The sequence below is a fragment of the Geotrypetes seraphini genome, chromosome 5 (assembly GCF_902459505.1).
Source record: "Geotrypetes seraphini chromosome 5, aGeoSer1.1, whole genome shotgun sequence".
Lineage (NCBI taxonomy): Eukaryota > Metazoa > Chordata > Amphibia > Gymnophiona > Dermophiidae > Geotrypetes > Geotrypetes seraphini.
This window is the reverse complement of record NC_047088.1, coordinates 41,175,426-41,199,002: the sequence shown is the minus strand read 5'-3', so window position 1 is coordinate 41,199,002 and position 23,577 is coordinate 41,175,426. Positions and strand designations below refer to the sequence as shown.

The 23,577-nt window shown below is 40.8% G+C and overlaps 1 protein-coding gene across 1 annotated transcript in view; it reads left to right on the top strand.

Annotated features, from left to right (window-relative positions):
- The window catches only part of LOC117360557 (transmembrane 9 superfamily member 2-like), a 198,770-nt gene that overhangs the window by 51,452 nt on the left and 123,741 nt on the right, over window positions 1-23,577 (top strand). The window contains exons 6-7 of the mRNA XM_033944480.1: window positions 13,079-13,206; window positions 22,323-22,434. Of these exons, the coding sequence (XP_033800371.1) occupies window positions 13,079-13,206; window positions 22,323-22,434 (240 nt within the window). The remainder of the gene's footprint in view (window positions 1-13,078; window positions 13,207-22,322; window positions 22,435-23,577) is intronic.

The following is a 23,577-nucleotide window of genomic DNA, read 5'->3' as shown; positions in this document are numbered from 1 at the left end:
CTTTAGAGAATAAATATGGGGCAAAAAAATTGAGGATATTAAAATTTCCCTTAATTCACTATTTAGCTCCTCAGGATTAGAGAATGACACAATGACAGAATTTGTCACTGTCCCTGTAGATTGCCAAAAGTAACCATCCCTTGTCATTCTTTAGTGTCTATCTCAACCTCAGTCCTTCTACACCAGCATTCGTTAATGCAAGGCTTGAGGGTCAGTGGTTGTGTCCATTCATACTCTGATTCTTCCCTCTCTCTTTAAAGAATGACATGGGGATGATTTCCTGTGGTTATTGAAGATGTATTTTAAAGATGTTAAAATTGGATAACCCAGATTCTCTGTTACATATTTGCCTAGAAGAACTAAAGAAATTAACAAGGAAGGGGCCTTTGACTTGATTACATATCCTGATAGTCTAGATCTTTCAATTTGTTTGGAATCATGATAGAGCTATGTTATTGATGTTTTCAGACAGAAGAACAAAAAGAGATTGTCTTAAAATCTTTTATCCCAGGACAAGCAGGCAGCCTATTCTCACATAAGGGTGACGTCATCGACCGAGCGCCGATGCGGAAGCCTTGCAAGCAGACTTGCTTGTAGAAACTAGAAGTTTCAAGTCAGCCGCACTGCGCATGCGCGAGTGCCTTCCCGCCCAGCACAGGGCGCATCTCCTCAGTTCTCAGTTTTCCGCGGAGCTGAGAAGCCATCTTTGACTCTCTGCGTTTAACTTTGTTACTTCGTGCCTTCTCTCACCGCGATTCGTGTTCTTTTTCTTCACGAATCACTGTGTTTTATTTTTTCTTTTATTCTTTTATTTCTACTTAAAAAAAAAATTTCTTTCTTCCGTTTGGCTGCCGGCAGTCCAGAGGCTTCGACTTTGCGGCGGCTGTTTTTCCTCCTATGTCCCGGCCAACAACAGGCTTCAAGAAGTGTAGCCAGTGTCAGTGTGCGATTTCTCTCACGGACCCACACAGTAGGTGCCTCAAGTGCCTTGGGCCATCACCTGAAGTTGTGCGAGCACTGTGTTACTCTTCAACCCCGAGCTCTTAAACGTCGTCTACTTTCAGTGGAGAAGCTATTCGGGATGGATTCGACCTCGTCCTCGACTCCGAAGCCGACCTCAGACTTGCCTTCGACCGAGGGTCCTCCTGCCTCCACTGCTTTGACCTCAAGCCTCGTCAGACCTTCTTCGTTTGCAGCGGCTCTTTCCTCGACGACGTCTGCTGTATCCTCAGGTCAGATAGCTCAGCCGACTTCCAAGTCGAAACACATTTCCATGGCCTCTCTGGAACCTCCAGCCAAAGCAGGTGGTCCAGTTTCAGACGCGGATCCATCCTTGCCGTCTTCTTTCCAGACCATGTTAGAGAAACAGTTCATTCAGTTCCTTACTAAAATGGGACCGAAGTTTGTTACTCTAATCCAGCCTGGGCATTCTGCAGACTCCCGCAAGGTCGAGCCTCTTCCTATGCCTCAGTCTGAGCCTACACACTCTATGCAGGGAGCAGAGTCTCTGCGAGTGTCTGGTCTGGCATCTATGCACATAAAGCAAGGAGCAGATTCTTTGTAAGTGCCTCAACAGGAATCCTCACACTCTGTAGAAGGAGCAGAGTCTTTGGGAGTGCATCGAGGTTCCTCCATCAAGCCTCTGGAGCTTCGATCCACATCTTCCAGCCCTATCCATTCCCTGGTGGCTTCGACTGCATCTATCTCCGGGGCAAAGTCTCCTCGATCCTCAAGATCTGCTTCCAAGCATCATTCTCAGACGATCGAGGCCTTCCTCGAGGCATACTTCCAGGCATACCTCTTCTTCCAAAGAACGCCCTTCTTCGACTAAGCCTCGATTGACACCTTCAAGTTCTACTAGACCACCGACTCCTCGATCAAGGTTCCCATTTCCGCACCTCGATGACTCGGCAGTTTCGATTGCTTCGTCCAAGTCTCCATGTTCTTTTGATGCCTTTTTTCATGCCGAAGCATCATCTTCGACCCAGGCTGCCTCGATGACTTCGAGTCCTTCTCAAGACAAGGTATTGGTGGATCAGCTATCTTTCTTTCTCATCTTTTCTTCGTCAGATGGCTGTTGACTTAGACCTTCAATTGGATGCTGGTTCCAAATACTCTAAGGAATATCTCAAAGTCATGCATCTTCCTCAACCTCTGGCAGAGTCATTTAAGCTTCCTCTTCACAAGCTTTTATCTCAGACTTTTACCAGATGCCTGGAAACTCCTTATGCAATTCCAGCTGTTCTAGGCAAATTGGACTCCAGATATAAAACTCTCCATTGTAAAGGATTTGAGAATTCACAGTTCTCACCAATCCCTACTTGTGGAGTCTTCTTTAAAAAGATCCCATCCTTCCAAGGTTTATGCTACTGTTCCTCCTGGAAGGGAAGGGAAAACTATGGACAAATTTGGACGACACATCTATCAAAATGCCATGATGTCCTCTAAAGTCTTCAATTATAATTTCCATTTCATTGCTCTTATTTTGTTTTGCCTAAATTTTTTACCTATTTAGACACTCAAAAGCACTTTGAATTTCAGGAAGTCATCGCTTCTCTATCACAACTCAGATTACATCTACTTCAGTCGTCTTATGATGCCTTTGAGATGTCTGCCCGAGTGGCTGCTTGTTCTGTAGCAATGCGCCGCCTTGCCTGGCTTCGTACCATTGATATGGATCCTAATCTTCAGGACCGCTTGGCTAATGTTCCTTGTGCAGGCAATGACCTCTTTGATGAATCTATTGAGGCAGCCACCAAGAAATTGTCTGAATATGAAAAACTTTTGCTTTTATAGTCAGACCTAAGCCAAAGCCAGCTCCTGCCAAGCCTGCACGCCTTCCTCCTATTTACCAGAGGCGTTTTGCTCCAAGAGCGGCTCCTTATACTCGCCCTCCTCTCAAGAAACAGCAGACTCGGAAGCAACAGAAACCTCAACCTGCTGCTGTACCTAAGGCTACGCAGCCTTTTTGACTGTTTAAAACAGAGCATAACCTCTACCGTTCTGTCTCTGAATTATCTTCCCCCTATTGGAGGTCGTCTCTATCGTTTTTACCTTCGATGGGAGACAATAACATCCGACCTCTGGGTGCTGTCAATCATCAGGGAAGGATACTCTCTTCATTTCAATCAGATTCCACCAGAGCTTCCTCCAAGAGAGTATCCTTCCAGTCCATCCCAGACCACCCTTCTTCTTCAGGAAGCTCAAGCTCTTCTTCGTTTCCATGCCATCGAACCAGTTCCTTTGGAACAGTAGAACAGGAGGTTTTACTCCCGTTACTTCCTTCTTCCGAAGAAGACGGGCGATCTGCGGCCCATTCTGGATCTCAGGGCTCTCAACAAATTTTTAGTCAAAGAAAACTTTTGCATATTATCTATCCCTGGCGTCCCTTTATCCCCGCCTAGATCAGAATGACTGGTTATGCTCTCTGGATCTCAAGGAGGCTTATACTCATATTCCCATTCATCCGGCCTCCCATCAATATCTCAGGTTTTGGGTGGGGAATCTGCATTATCAATACAGAGTGCTACCCTTTGGCCTGGCTTCATCTCCCAGAGTGTTCACCAAGTGCCTGGTAGTGGTAGCCGCAGCTCTCAGAAACCATGGTCTTCAGGTATTTCCCTACCTGGACGACTAGCTCATCAAAGATTCAACATCTCAAGGGGTTATTGTAGCGACCCAGCGGACTATGTGGTTCCTACAGAGTTTGGGATTCGAAATCAACTTTCCCAAATCCCAGCTTCAACCCTCTCAGAATCTACATTTCATCGGAGCTGTTCTGGATACTATCCAACTCAGAGCATTCCTTCCGCAACAACGTCTGGAAGCTCTCCTTCAACTCTGTCATACAATGTCTTCCCGCTCCTCCATATCAGCGAGACACATGATGGTACTTCTGGGTCACATGGCCTCCACAGTACACGTGACTCCTTTTGCCAGATTTCACCTCAGAATTCCTCAGAATTTCTCAGTGGACCCTGGAATCTCAGTGGACGCAGGTTTGCGACTCACTTTCTTGACACATTGCAGTCACTCCTTCATTGAGACAGTCTCTCCGCTGGTGGATGCTCTCTTCCAATCTCTCCAGAGGCTTGCTGTTTCAAATGCCCCCTCATCAGAAGGTCCTCACAACAGATTCCTCGACCTACGCTTGGGGCACTCATCTTGATGATCTCCGTACTCAAGGCCACTGGACCAGTACAGATCGTCAGTGTCACATCAATCTGTTGGAACTCAGAGCGATTTTCAAGGCTCTCAAAGCTTTTCAACATTTTCAAGACCAAGTAGTCCTCATTTGGACGGACAACCAAGTCGCCATGTACTATGTCAACAAATAGGGAGGGATGGGATCTTCCTTCCTTTGTCAAGAAGCTCTGAAAGTTTGGGACTGGGCAATCCGCCACAACACCTTCCTCAAAGCTGTTTACATCCAAGGGGCGAAAAATTGCTTGGCAGACAACTTGAGTTGTCTTCTGCAACCTCACGAATGGACACTCCTTTCCTCGCCTCTTCAACACATTTTTTTCACAGTGGGGAACACCTCAGATAGATCTCTTTGCAGCTCCCCACAACAACAAACTACCTCAGTTCTGCTCCATGATCTATTCTCATCGCCTCGAGGCAGATGCTTTTCTTCTGGAATGGATGAATCTCTTCCTGTATGCATTCCCTCTCATTCTCAAGATTCTTGTCAAGTTGAAGAACGACCATGCCACCATGATTCTGATTGCTCCTCGGTGGCCGAGGCAACCTTGGTACTCCCTTCTACTTCAACTCAGCAGCAGGGAGCCATCCCTTCTACCAGTTTTTCCATCTCTGCTCACAAAGAGTCAAGGATCTTTGCTTCATCCCAACCTGCAGTCTCTGCACCTGACAGCTTGGTACCTCTCAACATAACTCTTCTTCAGTTTTCTCAATCTGTAAGAGACATTTTAGAGGCTTCTAGGAAGCCTACCACTAGACAATGCTTTCACAAAAAATGGACTAGATTTTTTATGTGGTGTTTTTCTCAAAATAAGGAGCCTCAACATTCCTCCTTATCTTCTGTTTTAGACTACCTTTTGCCAATATCAAACCTCCTCTCAAACCACCTCCAGTGGTTTGGGACCTCAATGTTGTTCTTACTCAATTGATGAAGCCTCCATTTGAACCAATGTCTACGGCTCATCTGAAGTATCTCACTTGGAAAGTGGTGTTTCTCATTACCTTCACTTCTGCTCGAAGAATCAGTGAGCTACAAGCTTTAGTTGCTGACCCACCTTTCACTGTGTTCTATCATGACAAGATGGTTCTCTGTACTCATCCTAAATTCCTACCTAAAGTGGTTTCGGAATTTCATCTCAACCAATCCATTGTTCTTCCAGTGTTCTTTCCAAAGCCTCATTCTCATCCTGGAGAATCAGCTCGTCATACTCTGGACTGTAAACGTGCTTTGGCCTTCTATTTGGAATGTACCAAACCACATAGATCTGCTCCTCAACTTTTTGTCTCTTTCGATTCAAATAAGTTGGGACATCCTATCTCTAAGCGTACCATCTCCAACTGGATGGCTGCTTGCATCTCTTTTTGCTATGCCCAGGCTGGATTACCCCTACAAAGTAGAGTCACAGCCCATAAGGTCAGAGCAATGGCAGCTTCAGTAGCTTTCCTGAGATCTACACCTATTGAGAAAATTTGCAAGGCTGCTACTTGGTCCTCGGTTTATACTTTCACTTCTCACTATTGTCTGGATGTTTTCTCCGTACAGGATGGACAGTTTGGCCAAACAGTATTAAAAATTTATTCTCCTAAATTGCCAACACTCCCACCATCCCATTCTGGTTAGCTTGGAGGTCACCCATATGTGAGAATAGGCTGCCTGCTTATCCTGGGATAAAGCACAGTTACTTACCGTAACGGGTGTTATCCAGGGACAGCATGCAGCTATTCTCACAACCTACCCACCTCCCCTGGTTGGCTTCTCTGCTAGCTATCTGAACTGAGGAGACGCGCCCTGTGCTGGGCAGGAAGGCACGCGCGCATGCGCGGTACGGCTTACTCGAAACTTCTTTTTTTTTTTTTTATATTCTTTATTCATTTTGAAAACTTACAGCAAGCGTACAGGAATATATCATTAGTAACAACAATAACACTTGTAATTCTCATATAATTCTACAAACATAAAAATTATATCCCGTCCCACCCACCTTCTTTCAAATATTATAATCAATTATATCATAAATATAATATAAACACATAATATAGTGAAATTTCCAGAAAAAACTCCCTCCCACCCCCCAATGTGTACATACATTCATCCAAGGAAAATGATGTTTACTCTTTACAATATCGTTCCAATGGCCCCCAGATCTTTATAAAATTATTATAGTTCCCTTTCTGTATTGCAATTGCTCTTTCCATCTTAAAAATATGGCATACCGAATTCCACCAAAATGTATATTTAAGATTAGTATAATTTTTCTAGTTATTGATGATATGCTGAATAGCAACCCCAGTCAAGATTAATAATAGTTTGTTATTATGTGCTGATATTTGACTTTTTTTCCTCATAGCCATGCCAAACAGAATAGTATCATAGGATAATGCAACATAGTTTTCTAATAGACAATTTACTTGAGTCCAAATTGAATTCCAAAATAATCTTATACAGGGACAATGGTAAATCAAATGATCAAGTGTCCCCGCTTCCAGATTACAATGCCAGTATTTATTAGACTTAGAGCTATCTAACTTTTGTAAACGAACAGGGGTCCAAAATGCTCTATGCAACAAAAAGAACCAAGTTTGCCTCATAGATGCTGATACTGTACATCTCATTCTCCAAGACCAAATTCGTGGCCATTGAGATGCAGAAATTTGCTGCTTAATCTCAATGCTCCAAATGTCTCTAAGACCGTTTTTTGGGTTTTTAATCATATATCCATATATTAATTTATACCACAATGCAGCTTGATGTCCCAGGAAGTCCGCTTGAAAGCATAGGAACTCTAGACTATACTGATTATTCAATATTTTCCATTCAGGGAACCCCACCTGAATAGCCTGCTTCAGCTGCAACCATTTAAAACTTTATGATTTATTAAGACCAAATCTATGCTGCAGCTGTGAAAATTCAAGCAGTTTACCATCTGAAATAACATCATTCAGAGTTTGAATACCTGCAATAACCCAGTTCTTCCATAAGATTTTAGATCCGCCAATTTGAATCTTGGAGTTTATCCATAAAGAATGATTCGTTGATTTACTAATTGGAATAGATGTTAAGTTACTAATGTATCTCAATGTTTTCCATGTATCAGATAAAATTCTGTTATCCTTATACCTTCTCGGCATTTTAATACTAGGAACATGAACTAAATTTAAAGGAAAAATAGAGACGCCACTCCAAATACAGCCAATCCTCTATCTTCTAGTTTCTACAAGCAAGTCTGCTTGCGAGACTTCCGCATCGGGGCTCCGTGCTATTTATTCTGAGAAACATTCTGTGGACAGGCTTTGCAAATGTTTTCTGATGTAGCTACAGCTGAAGCCAAGGATTTAAGTAGTAGAGGCTACTTTCTCCTGTCAGTGTCTTGTTACATTTAAAGAAACTAAATATATTTTCTTGGATCCCTTACCCCTAAAGTGGTTTAGTGAATTTTATATTTGTTTAATTTGTCTGGTTGAGAATTGTATAGTGGGTTCATAATTGACTAATGGCAACTTTTTTTAAATTTTGGTTAGGGGCTTCCTCATGATGTGGACTTGATGCTTTTGTACAGATTCATAATTATTCTTGTTTTTGCATTGCTTGCAATTTCTAATCTTTTTGATGTAAAAATAATTTATTAAAAAAATATAAAAGTTCTACTTGAGCATTTTGGGAGAAAGTATTTGTTAACTTTAGGATCAGGAGATTCTTTGACATAAGAGGTTGAGAAAAGCTATAATGACATTGTTCATCCACTACAGAAAAAGCTGAAATAACCCACAGTCTTATTCAAAAGGATTCGTAACAGATGAATTTAGTGTAAAGATGGTAGGTAGAGTGTGATAGCAGAAAAGGACACTGAGATAGGAAAGAGAAGAAATCCAAATGCAGTTCTTGCATTTCCTTTTCTTTTTCCATTTGAGAAAATTTGTAAGGGAAAATTTCAGATATAAAGCGAACTGATAAATCAGTTAATAGAACTTCATCAAAATTGCCTAGTCTAAAGATGTCAGTCTGACATGGAAAGAAATGAAGATGTTAAAAAAAACTCTTTAAAGGCTGGTTTATGTGCAGTAATCAGTAATTTTTATTCAGTTAGGGTGAATATCACATTTCTCTTGTAATGTACCCAGGGCACATGCACAACAAAATGTACTCTTAAAAATGAAGCAGTTTCCTTAAGGCCAGGAAGCCCAAATAGATGTGGAATACAGCTGCTTGAATCTTAACAGTTCAGTGCTGAAATATCTTCTGAAGGAGAATGGCGCAAAATATTGGAAAAGATAGTTGCGGGAATAAAGCCTTCTCTTTAGGCTTTAGTGCTAATCTTCCAGAATGTTACTAGGATGGAAGGTGTTACTCGGGCCCCTGCCTTGTATTAGCAATCTCCTGCTCACCTTCTGGTTTCCTGCTTGCTTTGGGCCAAATAATATCTCTTGTTGTTTTTCAGAGACATTGCCACCTTGCAAAACCCAGGGGTCTCAGTTTATAGAACTGTTACCTACATACTAAAATCTTGGGATCACTGGAGCATTAATTAAGCACAAAGCTAACACCTTTAGGCTTACTAAGAAAACCAAGAAATTATAAAATATTCTAATATGTGCTTCTTAAGCATCTCTCCTGACTGGCAGAGCTCACTGATTGGAAATAGCTCGCCATGACCAGCAGGTGGAGACTGAGACATAAACTTTTGGCTGTAGTACAAGTGGGCTGTGCAGTCCCAAGTACACTCAGTCTGCTCCCAGTCTCCAGTAGGTGGAGGTGGTAAGCTTGTGCAATCTTCCCTGGTTTAGTGTAGGGCTGTTGGAATTTGTTTAGTGGCCTTCTGGTACCCATCTCTAGTGCCAGACTGAGCTTGGTGGGACCCTTTCGGGGGTGCCACACTGGATGGGTTTAGTCCCTCCCACCACCTTTCTGAATTTTTTTTTTCTGTAGAGGTGCCTCAGCTGTAAGCCTTGCCACTGATACTAGCAAGGCTTATGGCTTAGAGAGCTGTAGGGTCTGTTCAAATAAAGTAAATTAAAAAAAAATCCTGAGGTGGATTCTATGATGGTGAGATGGCCAGGTCCTGCTGCAGCAAAGCATCACCATACCAGGACACTTCCACCTCCATGCTTCACAGTTGGTATGAGGTTCTCTTCCTGGAATGCTGTATTTGGTGTACACCAATCATGTCCTCTTTTCTGGTGTCCAAATAATTCAGTTTTAGACATCTGTCCATAGAGCACTATTCCAGAAGTCCTGGTGTTTGTCTACGTTCTCGCTGGCAAACTTGTCTCGCCTTGATGTTTCTCTTAAAGAGCAAAGGTTTCCTCCTTGCACACCTCCCATGCAAGTTAAATTTGTGCAGTCTCTCTCTGATTGTAGAGGCATGTACTTTCACATCAACAGTAGCAAGAGCCTGCTGTAGGTCCTGTGATGACATTTTAGGGTTTTTGGAGACTTCTTTTAGCATCTTGCGGTCTGCTCTGGAGGTTAACTTGCTTGGATGCCCAAACCTGGGCATGTTGACAGTTGTTTGGAAAGTCCTTCATTTGTACACTATTTTCCGGACTGTGGAATGGCTAATGTCAGATTCTTTCAAGATCTTTTAAAATCCCTTATCAGACTTATAAGCTGCTACAATCTTCTTTCTGAAGGCTTCAGACTCACCATGGTATGACTGCTGCGGTGAGAATGAACGAGCACACCAAACTAAATGTCTGAGGTTTAAGTAGGGCAAACCTCCTTCAAAATGCTGAGTAACGATGTTCTAATCATGTTCACCTGTGATACACCAGTGTGTGATTTGAGCCACTTTAAGTGGGGGGGATATGTGAGGGCGTCCTAATTTATTCCTCAGTTAGAACACACATTTTGTGGATATATTTTGTTTTATGAGTAAATCAAGGAAAATATTTGTTGTTTATCTGCAATTATATCACTTTCTTTTCTAGAGATAAATAAATAAAAAAGATTAGACATCGATATATGAACTTTCTTAAGAAAGAACTGAATATTTCATAGGGTGTCCTAATTTTTTCACATGACTGTATATACAGATTATACATAAATATTAATTTACTAGTCTTTAAGCCCATTACATTAACGGGTGCTAGAATAGATGTGTGTGTCTTTCTTTCTTTCTCTCTCGGCCGCTTTCTGTCTGTCTTTCTTTTTTTGCTGTCTCTGTCCTTGTCCGCTGTCTGTTTGGCCCCCTGTCCTTCTGTGTGTGTCTTTCATTCCCACCTACCTCTCTTTCAGTGTGTCAGTCTGTCGGTGTCCTGTGTTTTTTTTTTTTCCTTTCAATCTCTCTCCCTGTCAATTATCGTGCCCCAACCTACTTTTTTTTTTTTTTTAAATCACACATAGTGTTGGGAAGGGCAACTGGCACACAGTAACCGTTGCTGGATTAGGTTAAACAGCCACTCAAAGGAAATCGTCATGCGCCTAATGCGCATGTGCCGCATGCTTTACAATATCTCTGCCGGCCACGGAGCTACGAAAATTGAAGTGTGCATGAGCACTAAGGGTATTATTATATAGGATAGGCTCCTTTTACAAAGGCGCGCTAGGGCCTTAACGTGCAGAATAGCGCGCGCTAAATTGCCATGTGTGCTAGCCGCTACCGCCTCCTTTTGAGCAGGCAGTAGATTTTCAGCTAGCACGCGCTAATCCAGTGCATGCGTTAAAATTGCTAGCGCACCTTTGTAAAAGGAGCCCTATATCTTCAACAGCTTGTTTTTGCTGCTATCATGATTCAATTTGGGGTATTATTTGTTATTATATATGGGGGAGGGGGTAAATAGAATTCAAAATAGAATTCATCTACCATTTTATACCCCTAAAGCAGGCATGAGTTTGAAACATGGTGTTAGGTTTTGTGTTAGCATGTTTTAATCATACTTATTAAAAAAAAAAAAAAAAATAATGTTTTTAATTTTGATGCATTAAGACATTCTGCATATTTTCTATCTCTGCAAGGAGTTACAATATTGTAATATTTTGCAATATTGCTTTATCAGAAAGTCTACATTTTATTTATTTATTTAATTCGCTTTCTATCCTGTTTTCCCCAAAGAGCTCAGAATGGGTTACATGTTAAACATACATAGTATACAGTTAACAGGTTATCATTTACACTGGATCTGCCATAATTTCAGTACAAGTTTACGATACAGGTTTTGGGCTATAACTAATTATACAGAAAACAGCCCAAAGAGAACTGGCTCAGAACTTCTAATATCAGATCCTATTGTCTGATTAGAATTTATTTTATTTCATTTGTTTTATTTTTATTTATTGTTTTCTCAGGTACTTTAGCTAGATTGTGAGCCTTCGGGAAAGCTAGGGAAATCCAAAGTACCATTTTTATTAATTTTATTTTAATGTATCTTTAATCTATCTTCATTGTAAACCGCTTTGAACCTCACGGTATAGCGGTATATAAGAAATAAAATAAAATAAAATCAAATTAGAGGTGTATTAATTGAGATTTATTAAACGCCTTTATAAAGAGATCCACCTAAGGCAGTTAATAACAGGCACAGTTTAATATAAAGAACTTATGGTTTGTTAACAGCATAGCAATAGAAAAATGACCAAATATAAACAAATACAATAAATGAGGAAAACAGCAAATTGAAATTTACTAGGACTACCATGAAACAGTTTAAAAATCTGCACGTTGAACAGCACTGTACTCAAACAGATATGTTATTAGCATAATACCAAAGATACATCTAATAAGGAGAAATTAGGATCTGCCACGAGATGACAAACCAAATCTGCTTATCATGGGTGCTTGGGCCAGTCCGGGCTCCACCAGGATAACGCAGCTGGGGTGCTGCCGAAATTGGAAGAGAAAACCCAAAATGAGAGATTATAGGGATTTTGATAAATTGCTCAGAGTTCAATATGAAGATTGCAACTCTTTTTTAAAATTTATCAGAGTACAAAGTTGAAAAAATTACAGAGTCCAAAAGGATTATAGTGAAGGGAATATGTATATATGGATGAGACTGAAGGTAAAATCCCAAGGGCAAGATGGGAAAAAGATGGTATGGATGGAGTTAACATCTGAGTCCTCAAGTGAAGGGAGTGAAAAATCTGGAGAATTTTGATCCAAAGGTTGACGGAAATACCAAGGAAGTTGGAAACCACAAAACATGCAGGAGCAGGTAAAGGAACAGGATCCAGCTCAAAGGAGGCCCAATACAAGAGCTCAGCATTGAAATGACTCCTTTTGTTTAATTTATCAGATTATGTATTGAGTGACATTGAGATTGCTTTATTGTCCAAGAATCTTTTGTATGTGCCTGCTCAATGTCATGAGCCATTCTGGTTTAGAGTAGATTTTGCTAAAATTATGCAGGTGTTGCAATTAAAATTGTGTTTCCAGGATAAGACAAGTTGGCACTAACCTCTATAGAAAAAACAAAAAATCAACAGGACTTGCAGTATGTTCAAATATATTTTATTGAGCTCAATAAGAAAAACAGAAAAAAGCACAAAAGCTAGCAAAACAAGCTCAAGGTATATCAAAGAACCAACAACAGTTGTAGAATACTATTTAATGCCCATCTAATGCTGTAAGTAATGCGCGCAAGTGATAGTATTTAACTTACATATGCATTCAGCATGTAAATATAAGTACAGAGTTAAAGGATGAGGAAGCATATGGTTTGTTGTCTTTAGAATTGAAATATTGCTGCTTTTTTGGGAAGTGAGCTCCCCACCCCCCAAAATACATACATGTATGTGTATGTACACATAAACTTTACTAGGTACTGTTAATCTTTATTTTCTTTATATTCCACCTCCTTATTAGGCAATTGCCCTTAAATTCTGTATTAGACTGGGTTTGAAAAAATACAGTAAAATGACATCTTAATTTTTTTATTTCAGTCTGAGTTTAACAAGAAAAATACGTTCTATCTCTTCAACCATGTTGACATTACTATCACTTATCATAGCGGGTCTGGTGAAAATTGGCCTGGTGCACGACTGGTTGCTGCAAAGCTTGTTCCAAAAAGGTAAAATGTGTCCTGCTACCATGATTTTACAGATAATTTATTAAGTTAGAAATTGGTATTGGTTCCAAAACTGCATTCCTATAAAATCATTGTTGGCTTTTGTTCACAACTCTGTTGCTGACTCCCTTTTTCTTTTCTTTTTTTTTTTTTTTCTGAGATTTTCAAGAAGACGGTAACGGTGGCTAATCCCATTTAAAAGGGGACCTTTGTATAGTGTTTTTATAGTCTACAACCCCAAGTTGTGCTCTAATTTGTATGTGTGTTTATTTTAGGAAATGTTAACACGTATAAAATGAAAGCATACCACTTTGTTCAGTATAGATCCTTCCTCACCCTGAGACACCATTTCAGCAATTCGCCTGGTTATTATCACCTCATAGATGCTACCATACTTAATCCCAACTTTATTCAATTAGTCATTCTGGGCATAGGCAGCAGAACACTATTTTTTTTTGGGGGGGGAGCCCAAGCTCCGTCCCAGACCCCACCCCCATAATAATACTAATTGTAATACCAGTTTTTCCATTCATTTTTCGTATATACACACAATATAATCTTATTAAGAAAACATAATGGTTAACCACAAAATTAAGCTACACAGAGCACGCTGTATGCTTCTCCATATTCATTCCTACCAGAATATCTGGCCTTGATCACATTTTCAGAATAAAGATAACCCCTATGCCAAGGGTGGCCAAAAGGTCGATCGCAAGGGTAATGCGAGTCGATCATGGAGCCCATCCCGCTATCCGCAATAGACCCACGTTGACTTTGCATTCTCCCTGCTTCCCCGACGCTGCAAAAGCCTGGCGCTAGCTCTGGACCCACAAGCCTACCTTCCCCCCTCCCCTCCCCCGACATCAATCACTGTCTGTCTGGCCCGGAACTTCCTCTCTGATGTCAGGGGGGACGACTTGTGGGCCTGGTGAGGGCCTGGCTTTTGCGGCGTTGGGGAAGCAGGGAGATATCGGCGGTGGTGGCTTGGGGGGCAGGGAGAGAGAAAGAAAGACAGAAGGGGACAGGAAGAGAGAAAGAAAGACAGAAGAAAGGGGGGCAGGGAAAGAGAAATCAAAAGAAAGGGGTCAGTGAGAGAGAAAGAAAGAAAGGTGCAGAGAGAGAGAAAGAAAGGATGGGGCAGGGAGAAAGAAAAAGTTGGGGGAGGGAATGGAGTGTGTCATGGGGCAGGGAGAGCGAAAGAAAAAGTTGAACTCATTGAGGGACAGAGAGATGTTGGTTGTGGAATGAAATGAGGTCTGGAGGAGAGGAAGCATGTAGGAGGAAGAAAGAAAGAAAGATTGGATGCACAGTCAGAAGGAAGTACAACCAGAGACTCATGAAATCACCAGACAACAAAGGTAGGAAAAATTATTTTATTTTCAATTTAGTAATCAAAATGTGTCTGTTTTGAGAATTTATATCTGCTGTCTATATTTTGCATTACAGCCCCCTTTTTACTAAACCGCAATAGCGTTTTTTGGCGCAGGGAGCCTGTGAGCATTGGGAGCAGTGCAGGGCATTCAGCGCAGCTCCCTGCGCAGTTAGTAAAAGGGGAGGGGGTATATTTGCCTATTTTTATATAGTTGTTACTGAGGCGACATTGCATATTTTAAAGTCATCTGCCTTGACCTCAAAAAACCCCAAATATAAATTATAATTAACACTTTCTCTGTGTACAGTGTGCTTTGTGTTTTTAAAAAAGTTTATTGTTGGTAGTTCATTTTGACTTGGTCATTTTAAAAGTAGCTCGCAAGCCAAGAAAGTGTGGGCACCCCTGCCCTATGCAAATATGGAACAGCAAACTAAAAGTAGTTTCAAGTTTCAAGTTTATTAAATTGTTTGATTAAATGCTTTTCCAATTTCAAAGCGTTTTACAAAAATAAAAACAGAATTAAAAAAAAACCAAAACTAACTTATACATGATATTCTACTAAACGTACAAGGGTTACATCCTTAGGACAAGAAGAAAACTAGAAACAGTGGGAAAACGGGGAAGAAATACAATATTTGTTAAAAGAATACATAAAAGGGAAACACATTAGGGAGATAAAGAAGGAAAATAAAAAGACCAAAAAAGGTCATAAGAATGAGTATAATGGTTTATATTTAAGGGAAAAGAAGTTAACTGATATTATTGTACAAGAAATTAACTGATATTATTATAAAAGAGAACTGTCAGTTAAAGGCTTCTTTAAAAAGAAAACACTTTAAGTTCTTTTTAAAAGTTTGCAAATCTTGTTCTAATCTTAAGTACAAAGGGAGAGAGTTCCATAACTAATATATACAAATGAAACCCTAAGATGCAAGACTCTGCATGCAGTATAACCCCAGAGAAATAGAAACAAATGCATTTCTTCCTGAACAGTGCAAAAATATAGACAACAGATGTAAATTCTGAAAACTGACACAATTCAATCACTAAATTGAATATAAAATCATTTCCCCCTACCTTTTGTTGTCTGGTGATTTTGTTTTTTCAAACCATTTTCCCAGTCTCTGGTTGCACTTCCTTCTGTCTGTGCTCTTAACTGTGTATCCAGGGCCACCTTATCCATTTGCTGTTTTTCTCTCCTTCACTTTCTGCCATACATCCATTTTTCAAAATAGAACAAAACACAAAAGACCCCCCTCTCATCAATACTGGGCAAGTTTCTCAAATAATATCATAATGTAACATTTAAAGGCTTTTAAATATTTAAATGTGCTCATAAGCTCTTCAGCACGGCGCCACAGCAGTGGTACAACGTTGCTGGAAAGGTGCTTGAATTTTAATCATAACACATTGCATGGAGCAAGGATTCTTGCTTCTACTGGAGTGGCAAATGTTATGGCTCTACAAAATCTGTTTAACAGTAGACCATTTATCTGTAAAGGTCAGTTTACGGCTCCAACACAGTCTGTGTTTGCTAAGCTACATCAGGAAGCTGGAAGGATAAGCTTTTTATATTTATTTGCAGTGTGCAGTGCCTGAGTCCTTTGAAGTTTTATAGTGTTGTGAGTGTTCTTTGTATTTTTGAAAATTGAAGAAAGTGAGATTGGAGTACCATTTATGCTCAAAAGAACGGAGCTGATGTTTGAGAAGAAGTAGATTGGAATTAAACCAAGGATTCTTCTGTTTTTATCTAACTCTTTTACCTCAGGGTGTTCCTTACTCAACATGGCTTGAACACTTTATTTACATTTGCCCTTTTTAGGGGCCAACTTTACTACTCTCAGCATAAAGTACATAGTCTCCAAGTCCACGTGACTTTCTTTGCAAGGCTTCATCTACGTATACCTTCATGGGCCATGCCTTCACAATGCTAGTAGGTGATAAACACTTTCTCACACCATGTTCCAGTCATCTCGTCTCTTCGACACTCACTATGGTGCTGGTTCTTTCAAACACTTTCCCATCAGTCAGCACTATTCACGGGTTACTCACTCTATCCTTCCTGAGCTCTTTGGTATAATCTTTGCATTTAAAGTCTCTAAATACTTTCTAGTCCGTAAAGACAATCAAGTAGAAATAGGCTATATAAACTAGCCAAGTGGAGCAGAGTTTTTTCTCCTTAACTAACGAAAGCCTTGAAAGATTTGGAATTGGGCACTTCCTCACAGAGTTTTCTCAAGGCTGTTTACATTCAAGGGAGTGTATTTTTCTTCTGACACACTCGCTCAGAAATAATTTTTCAACCTCAGGTTGGGCAGACTGGATGGACCATTCGGGTCTTTATCTGCCGTCATCTACTATGTTACTATGGTCTGTTGAGTCAGCAATTCTCCATTCCATCTCCTTTATATGAAAGACTCCACAAGTAGATTTCCTTTTGTCTTTCCTCAATGATCAGCTACTCTGTTTTCACTCTAGGCTTATATGCCTCATCTTCTAGAAGGGGACATTGTTCTCCTGAATTGGACGAACAAGTTTCAGATATCTCCCAGGCTTCCGCTTCTTTTCAAATCCAGCGGGAGATATGCCACCTTAATTCAGATAGCTCCTAGGTGGCCCAGACAACTTTGTCAAACCAATGCCTCTGCCAATCTTTCCATCTATTCTTACACATAGTCAAGGTTTGGTTTCAACCTGATGATTTAGTGTTTCTCGGGCTGTGTTCAGCTGTTCCTCCTCTCTCTGCCTATTGCATTGATATTAACAGTTTCAAAACACAGGCCCTCCCCGTGGTGTTACCAGCATCAAAGGACTCCTTTTTTCTGCTGGGTATCTTATTCCTAATTAGAATCTGAAGTCATCTCTCTGTTTTTTTCTCTGATTTTGACTTCTCTCCTTCACTTCTTGTACTTGTCCATCTTACTCATATTCCTGCCTTTCTTAGCCTGTGGCGGGTACATTTATTACTGCTCATCTTCTCATTCCTAGATTTATAAAGGATTTTTTTTCATGTAGCACCACCTCTCAGGATGGACAGGTTCTCTCCTTCTCTGTCTGGAGGCTCAGAAGATCTGGCTTTGGGCAATTGCTCGCAACATTTTTCTCAAAGCAATCTATATTTAGGAGGAATAGAATTTCTTGGCAGAGAATTCTTCAACCTCACGAATGGATGCTCAACTCTGCAGTTCTCAATCCCATTTTTTTCTCATTGGGGGACTCCTAAAGTGGATTTGTTTGCGTCCCCCACAACAACAAGTTGCCCCAGTTCTGCTCCAAACTGTACTCTCCTCATCGTCTGGAGGCAGACGCTTTTCTTTTGGATTGGATGCACAAGTTTCTCTATGCGTTTCCACCCATCCCTCTCATTCTCAAGACACTTGTCAAAGCCAAGCAGGAGCCGGCCACTATGATACTTTTATAGCTCCTTGGTTGCCCAGACAGCCTTGGTTCTCCCTTCTACTTCAACTCAGTATCAAGGAGCCAATAACTCTGCCAATTTTTCCATCTCTTCTCATGCAGAGTCACGGTTCTCTTCTACATCCCAACCTTCAGTCTTTACACCTGACAGCTTGGTACCTCTCGGGCTGAGCTCAGCTGATCTTCACCTTTCTCAGCCTGTCAGACTCATATTGGAAGTTTCTAGAAAACAGGACACTCAGCAATGTTATCATCAAAAATGGACTCATTTTTCTGCTTGGTGTCTCCTTTATCATCAGGATCCGAAATCCATTTCTGTTTCCTCAGTTTTGGATTATCTCCTTCATTTGTCTGACAGGCCTCAAATCCATATCTATTAGAGTCTATCTCAGTGCTATCACTGCCTTTCATCAACCAGTGGATGTTAAACCTCTTACTGCTTATCCTCTTATCTCCAGATTCATGAAAGAACTTTTCAATGTCAAACCACCTCCAATGGTTTGGGACATCAATGTGGTTCTTGCTAAGTTAATGAAGCCTCCATTTGAACCAATGTCTACAGCTCATCTCAAATACCTTACTTGGAAAGTTGTCTTTCTCATTTCTCTCGTGTCTTCCAGAAGAGTAAGTGAACTTCAAGCGCTAGTGGTGGACCCTCTATTTACAGTGTTCCACCATGACAAGGTTGTGCTTCGTACTCATACGAAGATCCTTCCTAAGGTCGTCACTGAATTTCATTTTAATCAATTTTTTCCCCTTAAGCCTCATTCTCATTCAGGAGAAACTGCTCTTCACACTTTGGATTGTAAGCGGGCATTGGCCTACTATCTAAACAGGACAAAGTTGCATAGAACATCTGCTCAACTTTTTGTCTCCTTTGATCCTAACAAGTTGGGTCATCCTGTTTCCAAGAGAACAATTTCCAATTGGTTGGCTGCGTGCATCTCGTTCTGCTATGCTCAGGCTGTTCTACAACTGGGGAGTTGAGTCACAGCCCATAAAGTTTGAGTTATGGCTGCTTCAGTAGCTTTTCTCCGCTCTACCCCTATTGATGAGATTTGTAAAGCTGCTACTTGGTCCTCTTTTCATACTTTCACCTCTTGTTACTATCTGGAATCTTTTTCCAAAATCTGTACATCCCCAGATTCAGAAAGGGGTGCAAAAAGAGTCGAACAAAATACCCGGTATGGATGACTAAAATAGTGAAGGAAGCGATAGCCAATAAGAAAAATTCATTCAAGAAATGGAAGAAGGACAAAACTGAGGAGAACTGGAAAGAGCATAGGAAGTATCAAAAAGAATGTCACAGTGTGGTTCGAAAAGCCAAAAGAGAGTACGAAGAGAGGCTAGCCAGGGAGGCACAAAATTTCAAACCGTTCTTCAGATATGTTAAAGGGAAACAGCCAGCTAGGGAGGAGGTGGGACCGCTGGACGAAGGAGACAGGAAGGGAGCGGTGAAGGAGGAGAAAGAAGTCGCGGAAAGACTTAACATGTTCTTTTCGTCTGTATTTACAAACGAAGACACAACCAACATACCGGAACCTGAGCAAATCTTCAATGGAAATCAAGCAGAAAAATTAACATCCATGGAAGTGAGCCTTGATGATGTACACAGGCAGATAGAAAAACTTAAAACTGACAAATCCCCTGGTCCGGATGGAATCCATCCAAGGGTTTTGAAAGAATTAAAGGAGGAGATAGCTGAACTACTGCAGCAAATTTGCAACCTATCCTTGAAAACAGGCATGATCCCGGAGGATTGGAAGATAGCCAACGTCACGCCCATCTTTAAAAAGGGATCAAGAGGTGACCCGGGAAACTACAGACCGGTGAGTCTGACCTCGGTTCCGGGGAAAATGGCGGAAGCACTGATAAAAGAAAACATCGATGAACATTTGGATAGAAACGAACTTCTGAAAACAAGCCAACATGGTTTCTGCAGGGGGAGATCGTGCCTAACTAACTTATTGCACTTCTTCGAAGGAATTAACAAAAGGATGGACAGGGGAGACCCCATAGACATCATATACCTTGATTTCCAAAAAGCCTTTGACAAGGTGCCTCACGAACGTCTACTCCGGAAACTGAAGAATCATGGGGTGGATGGAGACGTACATATATGGATTAGAAACTGGTTGGCAGGTAGGAAACAGAGGGTAGGAGTGAAGGGCCACTACTCGGACTGGATGAGGGTCACGAGTGGTGTTCCGCAGGGCTCGGTGCTCGGGCCGCTGCTATTTAATATATTCATAAATGATCTAGAAACAGGGACGAAATGTGAGATAATAAAATTTGCGGACGATACAAAAATATTTAGTGGAGCTGGAACTAAAGAGGAATGCGAAGAATTGCAAAGGGACTTGAACAAACTGGGGGAATGGGCGGCGAGATGGCAGATGAAGTTCAACGTTGAGAAATGTAAAGTATTGCATGTGGGAAGCAGAAACCCAAGGTACAACTATACGATGGGAGGGATGTTATTGAATGAGAGTACCCAAGAAAGGGACTTGGGGGTAATGGTGGACATGACAATGAAGCCGACGGCACAGTGCGCAGCAGCCGCTAAGAAAGCAAATAGAATGCTAGGTATAATCAAGAAGGGTATTACAACCAGGACAAAAGAAGTTATCCTGCCGTTGTATCGGGCGATGGTGCGTCCGCATCTGGAATACTGCGTCCAATATTGGTCGCCGTACCTTAAGAAGGATATGGCGTTACTCGAGAGGGTTCAGAGGAGAGCGACACGTCTGATAAAAGGGATGGAAAACCTTTCATACGCTGAGAGATTGGAGAAACTGGGTCTCTTTTCCCTGGAGAAGAGGAGACTTAGAGGGGATATGATAGAGACTTATAAGATCATGAAGGGCATAGAGAGAGTAGAGAGGGACAGATTCTTCAAACTTTCTAAAAATAAAAGAACAAGAGGGCACTCGGAAAAGTTGAAAGGGGACAGATTCAAAACGAATGCTAGGAAGTTCTTCTTTACCCAAAGAGTGGTGGACTACTGGAATGCGCTTCCAGAGGGCGTAATAGGGCAGAGTACAGTACTGGGGTTTAAGAAAGGATTGGACAATTTCCTGCTGGAAAAGGGGATAGAAGGGTATAAATAGAGGATTACTGCACAGGTCCTGGACCTGTTGTGCCGCCGCGTGAGCGGACTTCTGGGCATGATGGACCTCAGGTCTGACCCAGGAGAGGCATTGCTTATGTTCTTATGTTCTTATGGGCACTTCGGCCAAGCAATGTTGCAAAATTTGTTTTCTTAAAGGCCCACCTTCCCCCCATCCCATTCTGGTTAGCTTGGAGGTCATCCATATGTGAGAATATGCTGCCTGCTTGTCCTGGAATAAAGCACAGTTACAGGTGTTATCCAGGCACAGCAGGCAGATAATCTCACAACCCACCCACCTCCCCTGGTTGGCTTCTTAGCTGGCTTACTGAACTGAGGAGCTGCGTGCCTACATTGGGCGGGAAAGTACTTGCGCATGCGCAGTGCGGTCAGTTGCTAACTTTCTAAAGTTATTAAAGTGCCAATGCACTTTTGCAGCTGTCCGAACCGGGAATCTGTGGATGATGTCACCCATATGTGAGAATATTTGCCTGCTGTCTCTGGATTACACCTGTTACAGTAAATAACTCTATTATCCAGGCAACTAGGTGGAAAGTCAGCATCACCAGTAATAGGTAAGTAGGGGAGCAATGTGCATGAAGGTGAAAATTATTCCCAAGTCCATCTGGCTGATTTGACCAAGAGATTACTTTTTAAAGATGGATGTAATTTGCTAGCCTTTGCATGCAAATGCAAACAAATTAACTTAAATTCAGCATCACAAGTTGAAGTTGCAAAAATCCAGTTTTGTACAAATCTCAAATAACGAGCCATGTTGTAAACTTTAAGGTTCGGTAATCTATACTGCCCTCCTCTCTAGATAATTGCAATTGTTTCAAAGGTGCTCTAGGAGTTTTAGAGCCCCATAACAATTTCCTAATGACTTTATTTCATTGCTGTAGGCCCACAAGGTGGAAAGTCAAGGGTAAGTGCTATGCATCCACTTTGGTAACAAAATCATTTTCAACAAGTTCATCTTACCCCCACAAAGAAAGTGGTAAATGTTGCCAGTGCTCACACAGTATTCTGGTATCTTTCAGTAAACCCAAAACATAATTATACAGTTTATCCAAGTTTTTGGGAAAACAAAATTCCAAATATTTCAGGGATTAATTAGACAATTTAATCAACAATTATACACATTTCATTGAAAATGTGAGTGTGTATGTGTATATACAGTATTTATATCTAATGGGAGTAATATTTTTTGTCTGTCTTTAGCTATAAACATACTGATAAAGATCATTTAAATTGTGGTGGTCCCCCTATGGAAATCCCTGGAACTTTTTCCAATAAAGTGGATTTGATTTACACATACTCTGTAAAATTTGAGGTAAGTGTAAGTTTTATTTTTGCAAAACAAATCAAAGCTAATATTTTGTATGGGATCTTAATGGTTTTAATATATTTTGAAAAGACCTCTGAAAGTGTTGTAGGTCATTTGTGATGTCATGAGGAGACTTCTTCAGATAGCAAATAGTTCCTCCAAATCGCTGTCTCTGAATATCATTTCTTTAGGAAAGACAGAAACAAAGAATTCATTAAGTTTCTCTGCTATGGTTTGTTACTCCCAAAAGGGCAGATGGTCAAATGCATACTTTTTGAGTAATGCTGGTTATAGCCAGTTTATCTTGTGTGTTAGTTCAGCCTCCAATGCATAAAGAGGCTCTCGGAAGCTTTTATCGACCATGGTAGCAGCCACCAAGAATCTTATGCAAATGCATTACAAGGAGTTCATTAGTATTAAAATGAGCATTCTATGTAATGCACAGCAAGGAACTTTGACCTTTTAGAATGCAAACTTTTTCGACAGGTTGGAGCTGTCATAGCATGAAAGTAGGAGTGTTTTTCATTAATTGTAAACAGATGTAAGATCCTGAATGTTATATCAATCTATAGTCAAAAGTAAAATTGTAGGGGGCGTGTCTTGGTGGTGCACGCGAATGATCGGATAAAGAAAGAGCTCCTGCTGTTACAGACATTTTAAAATAAAATAATATAGGAAAAAAAATTAAAAGTGCCATTTAAACAGAGGATAAAAGGTAATATGGCCTCAGAAAAGCAAAGTAAAGCTGAATCTGCGATGTCTAATGCGGGTAGTGTTAAAAGGTCGAAACCCGAACCGGTAACGCCATCAAAGGAATGTAAGTGCGATGAGAAAATACTTAAGGAAATCAAAGAGATTAAAGAAATTGTGCCGATGAACTCAAAAAAGCTAAACGATTTACAAGAGGAAGTATCTGTGCTAAACAAGAGAACTGAGGTATTGGAAATTAAAGTAAACCAACTGGAAAAGAACGTGGAGAGTTTTGAAATTGAAAAGAAGCAGTTCAAAATAGATAGAGAGAAAATCGCAATGCTTACCTAAGGAGCTGGAGGATTGCTTGAACAAAATTAGAAGGAGTAATTTAAGAATATTAGGCTTACTGGAAGGGGTAGAGAAGGGGAATCTGATTTCCTTTTTGGAGAATTTTCT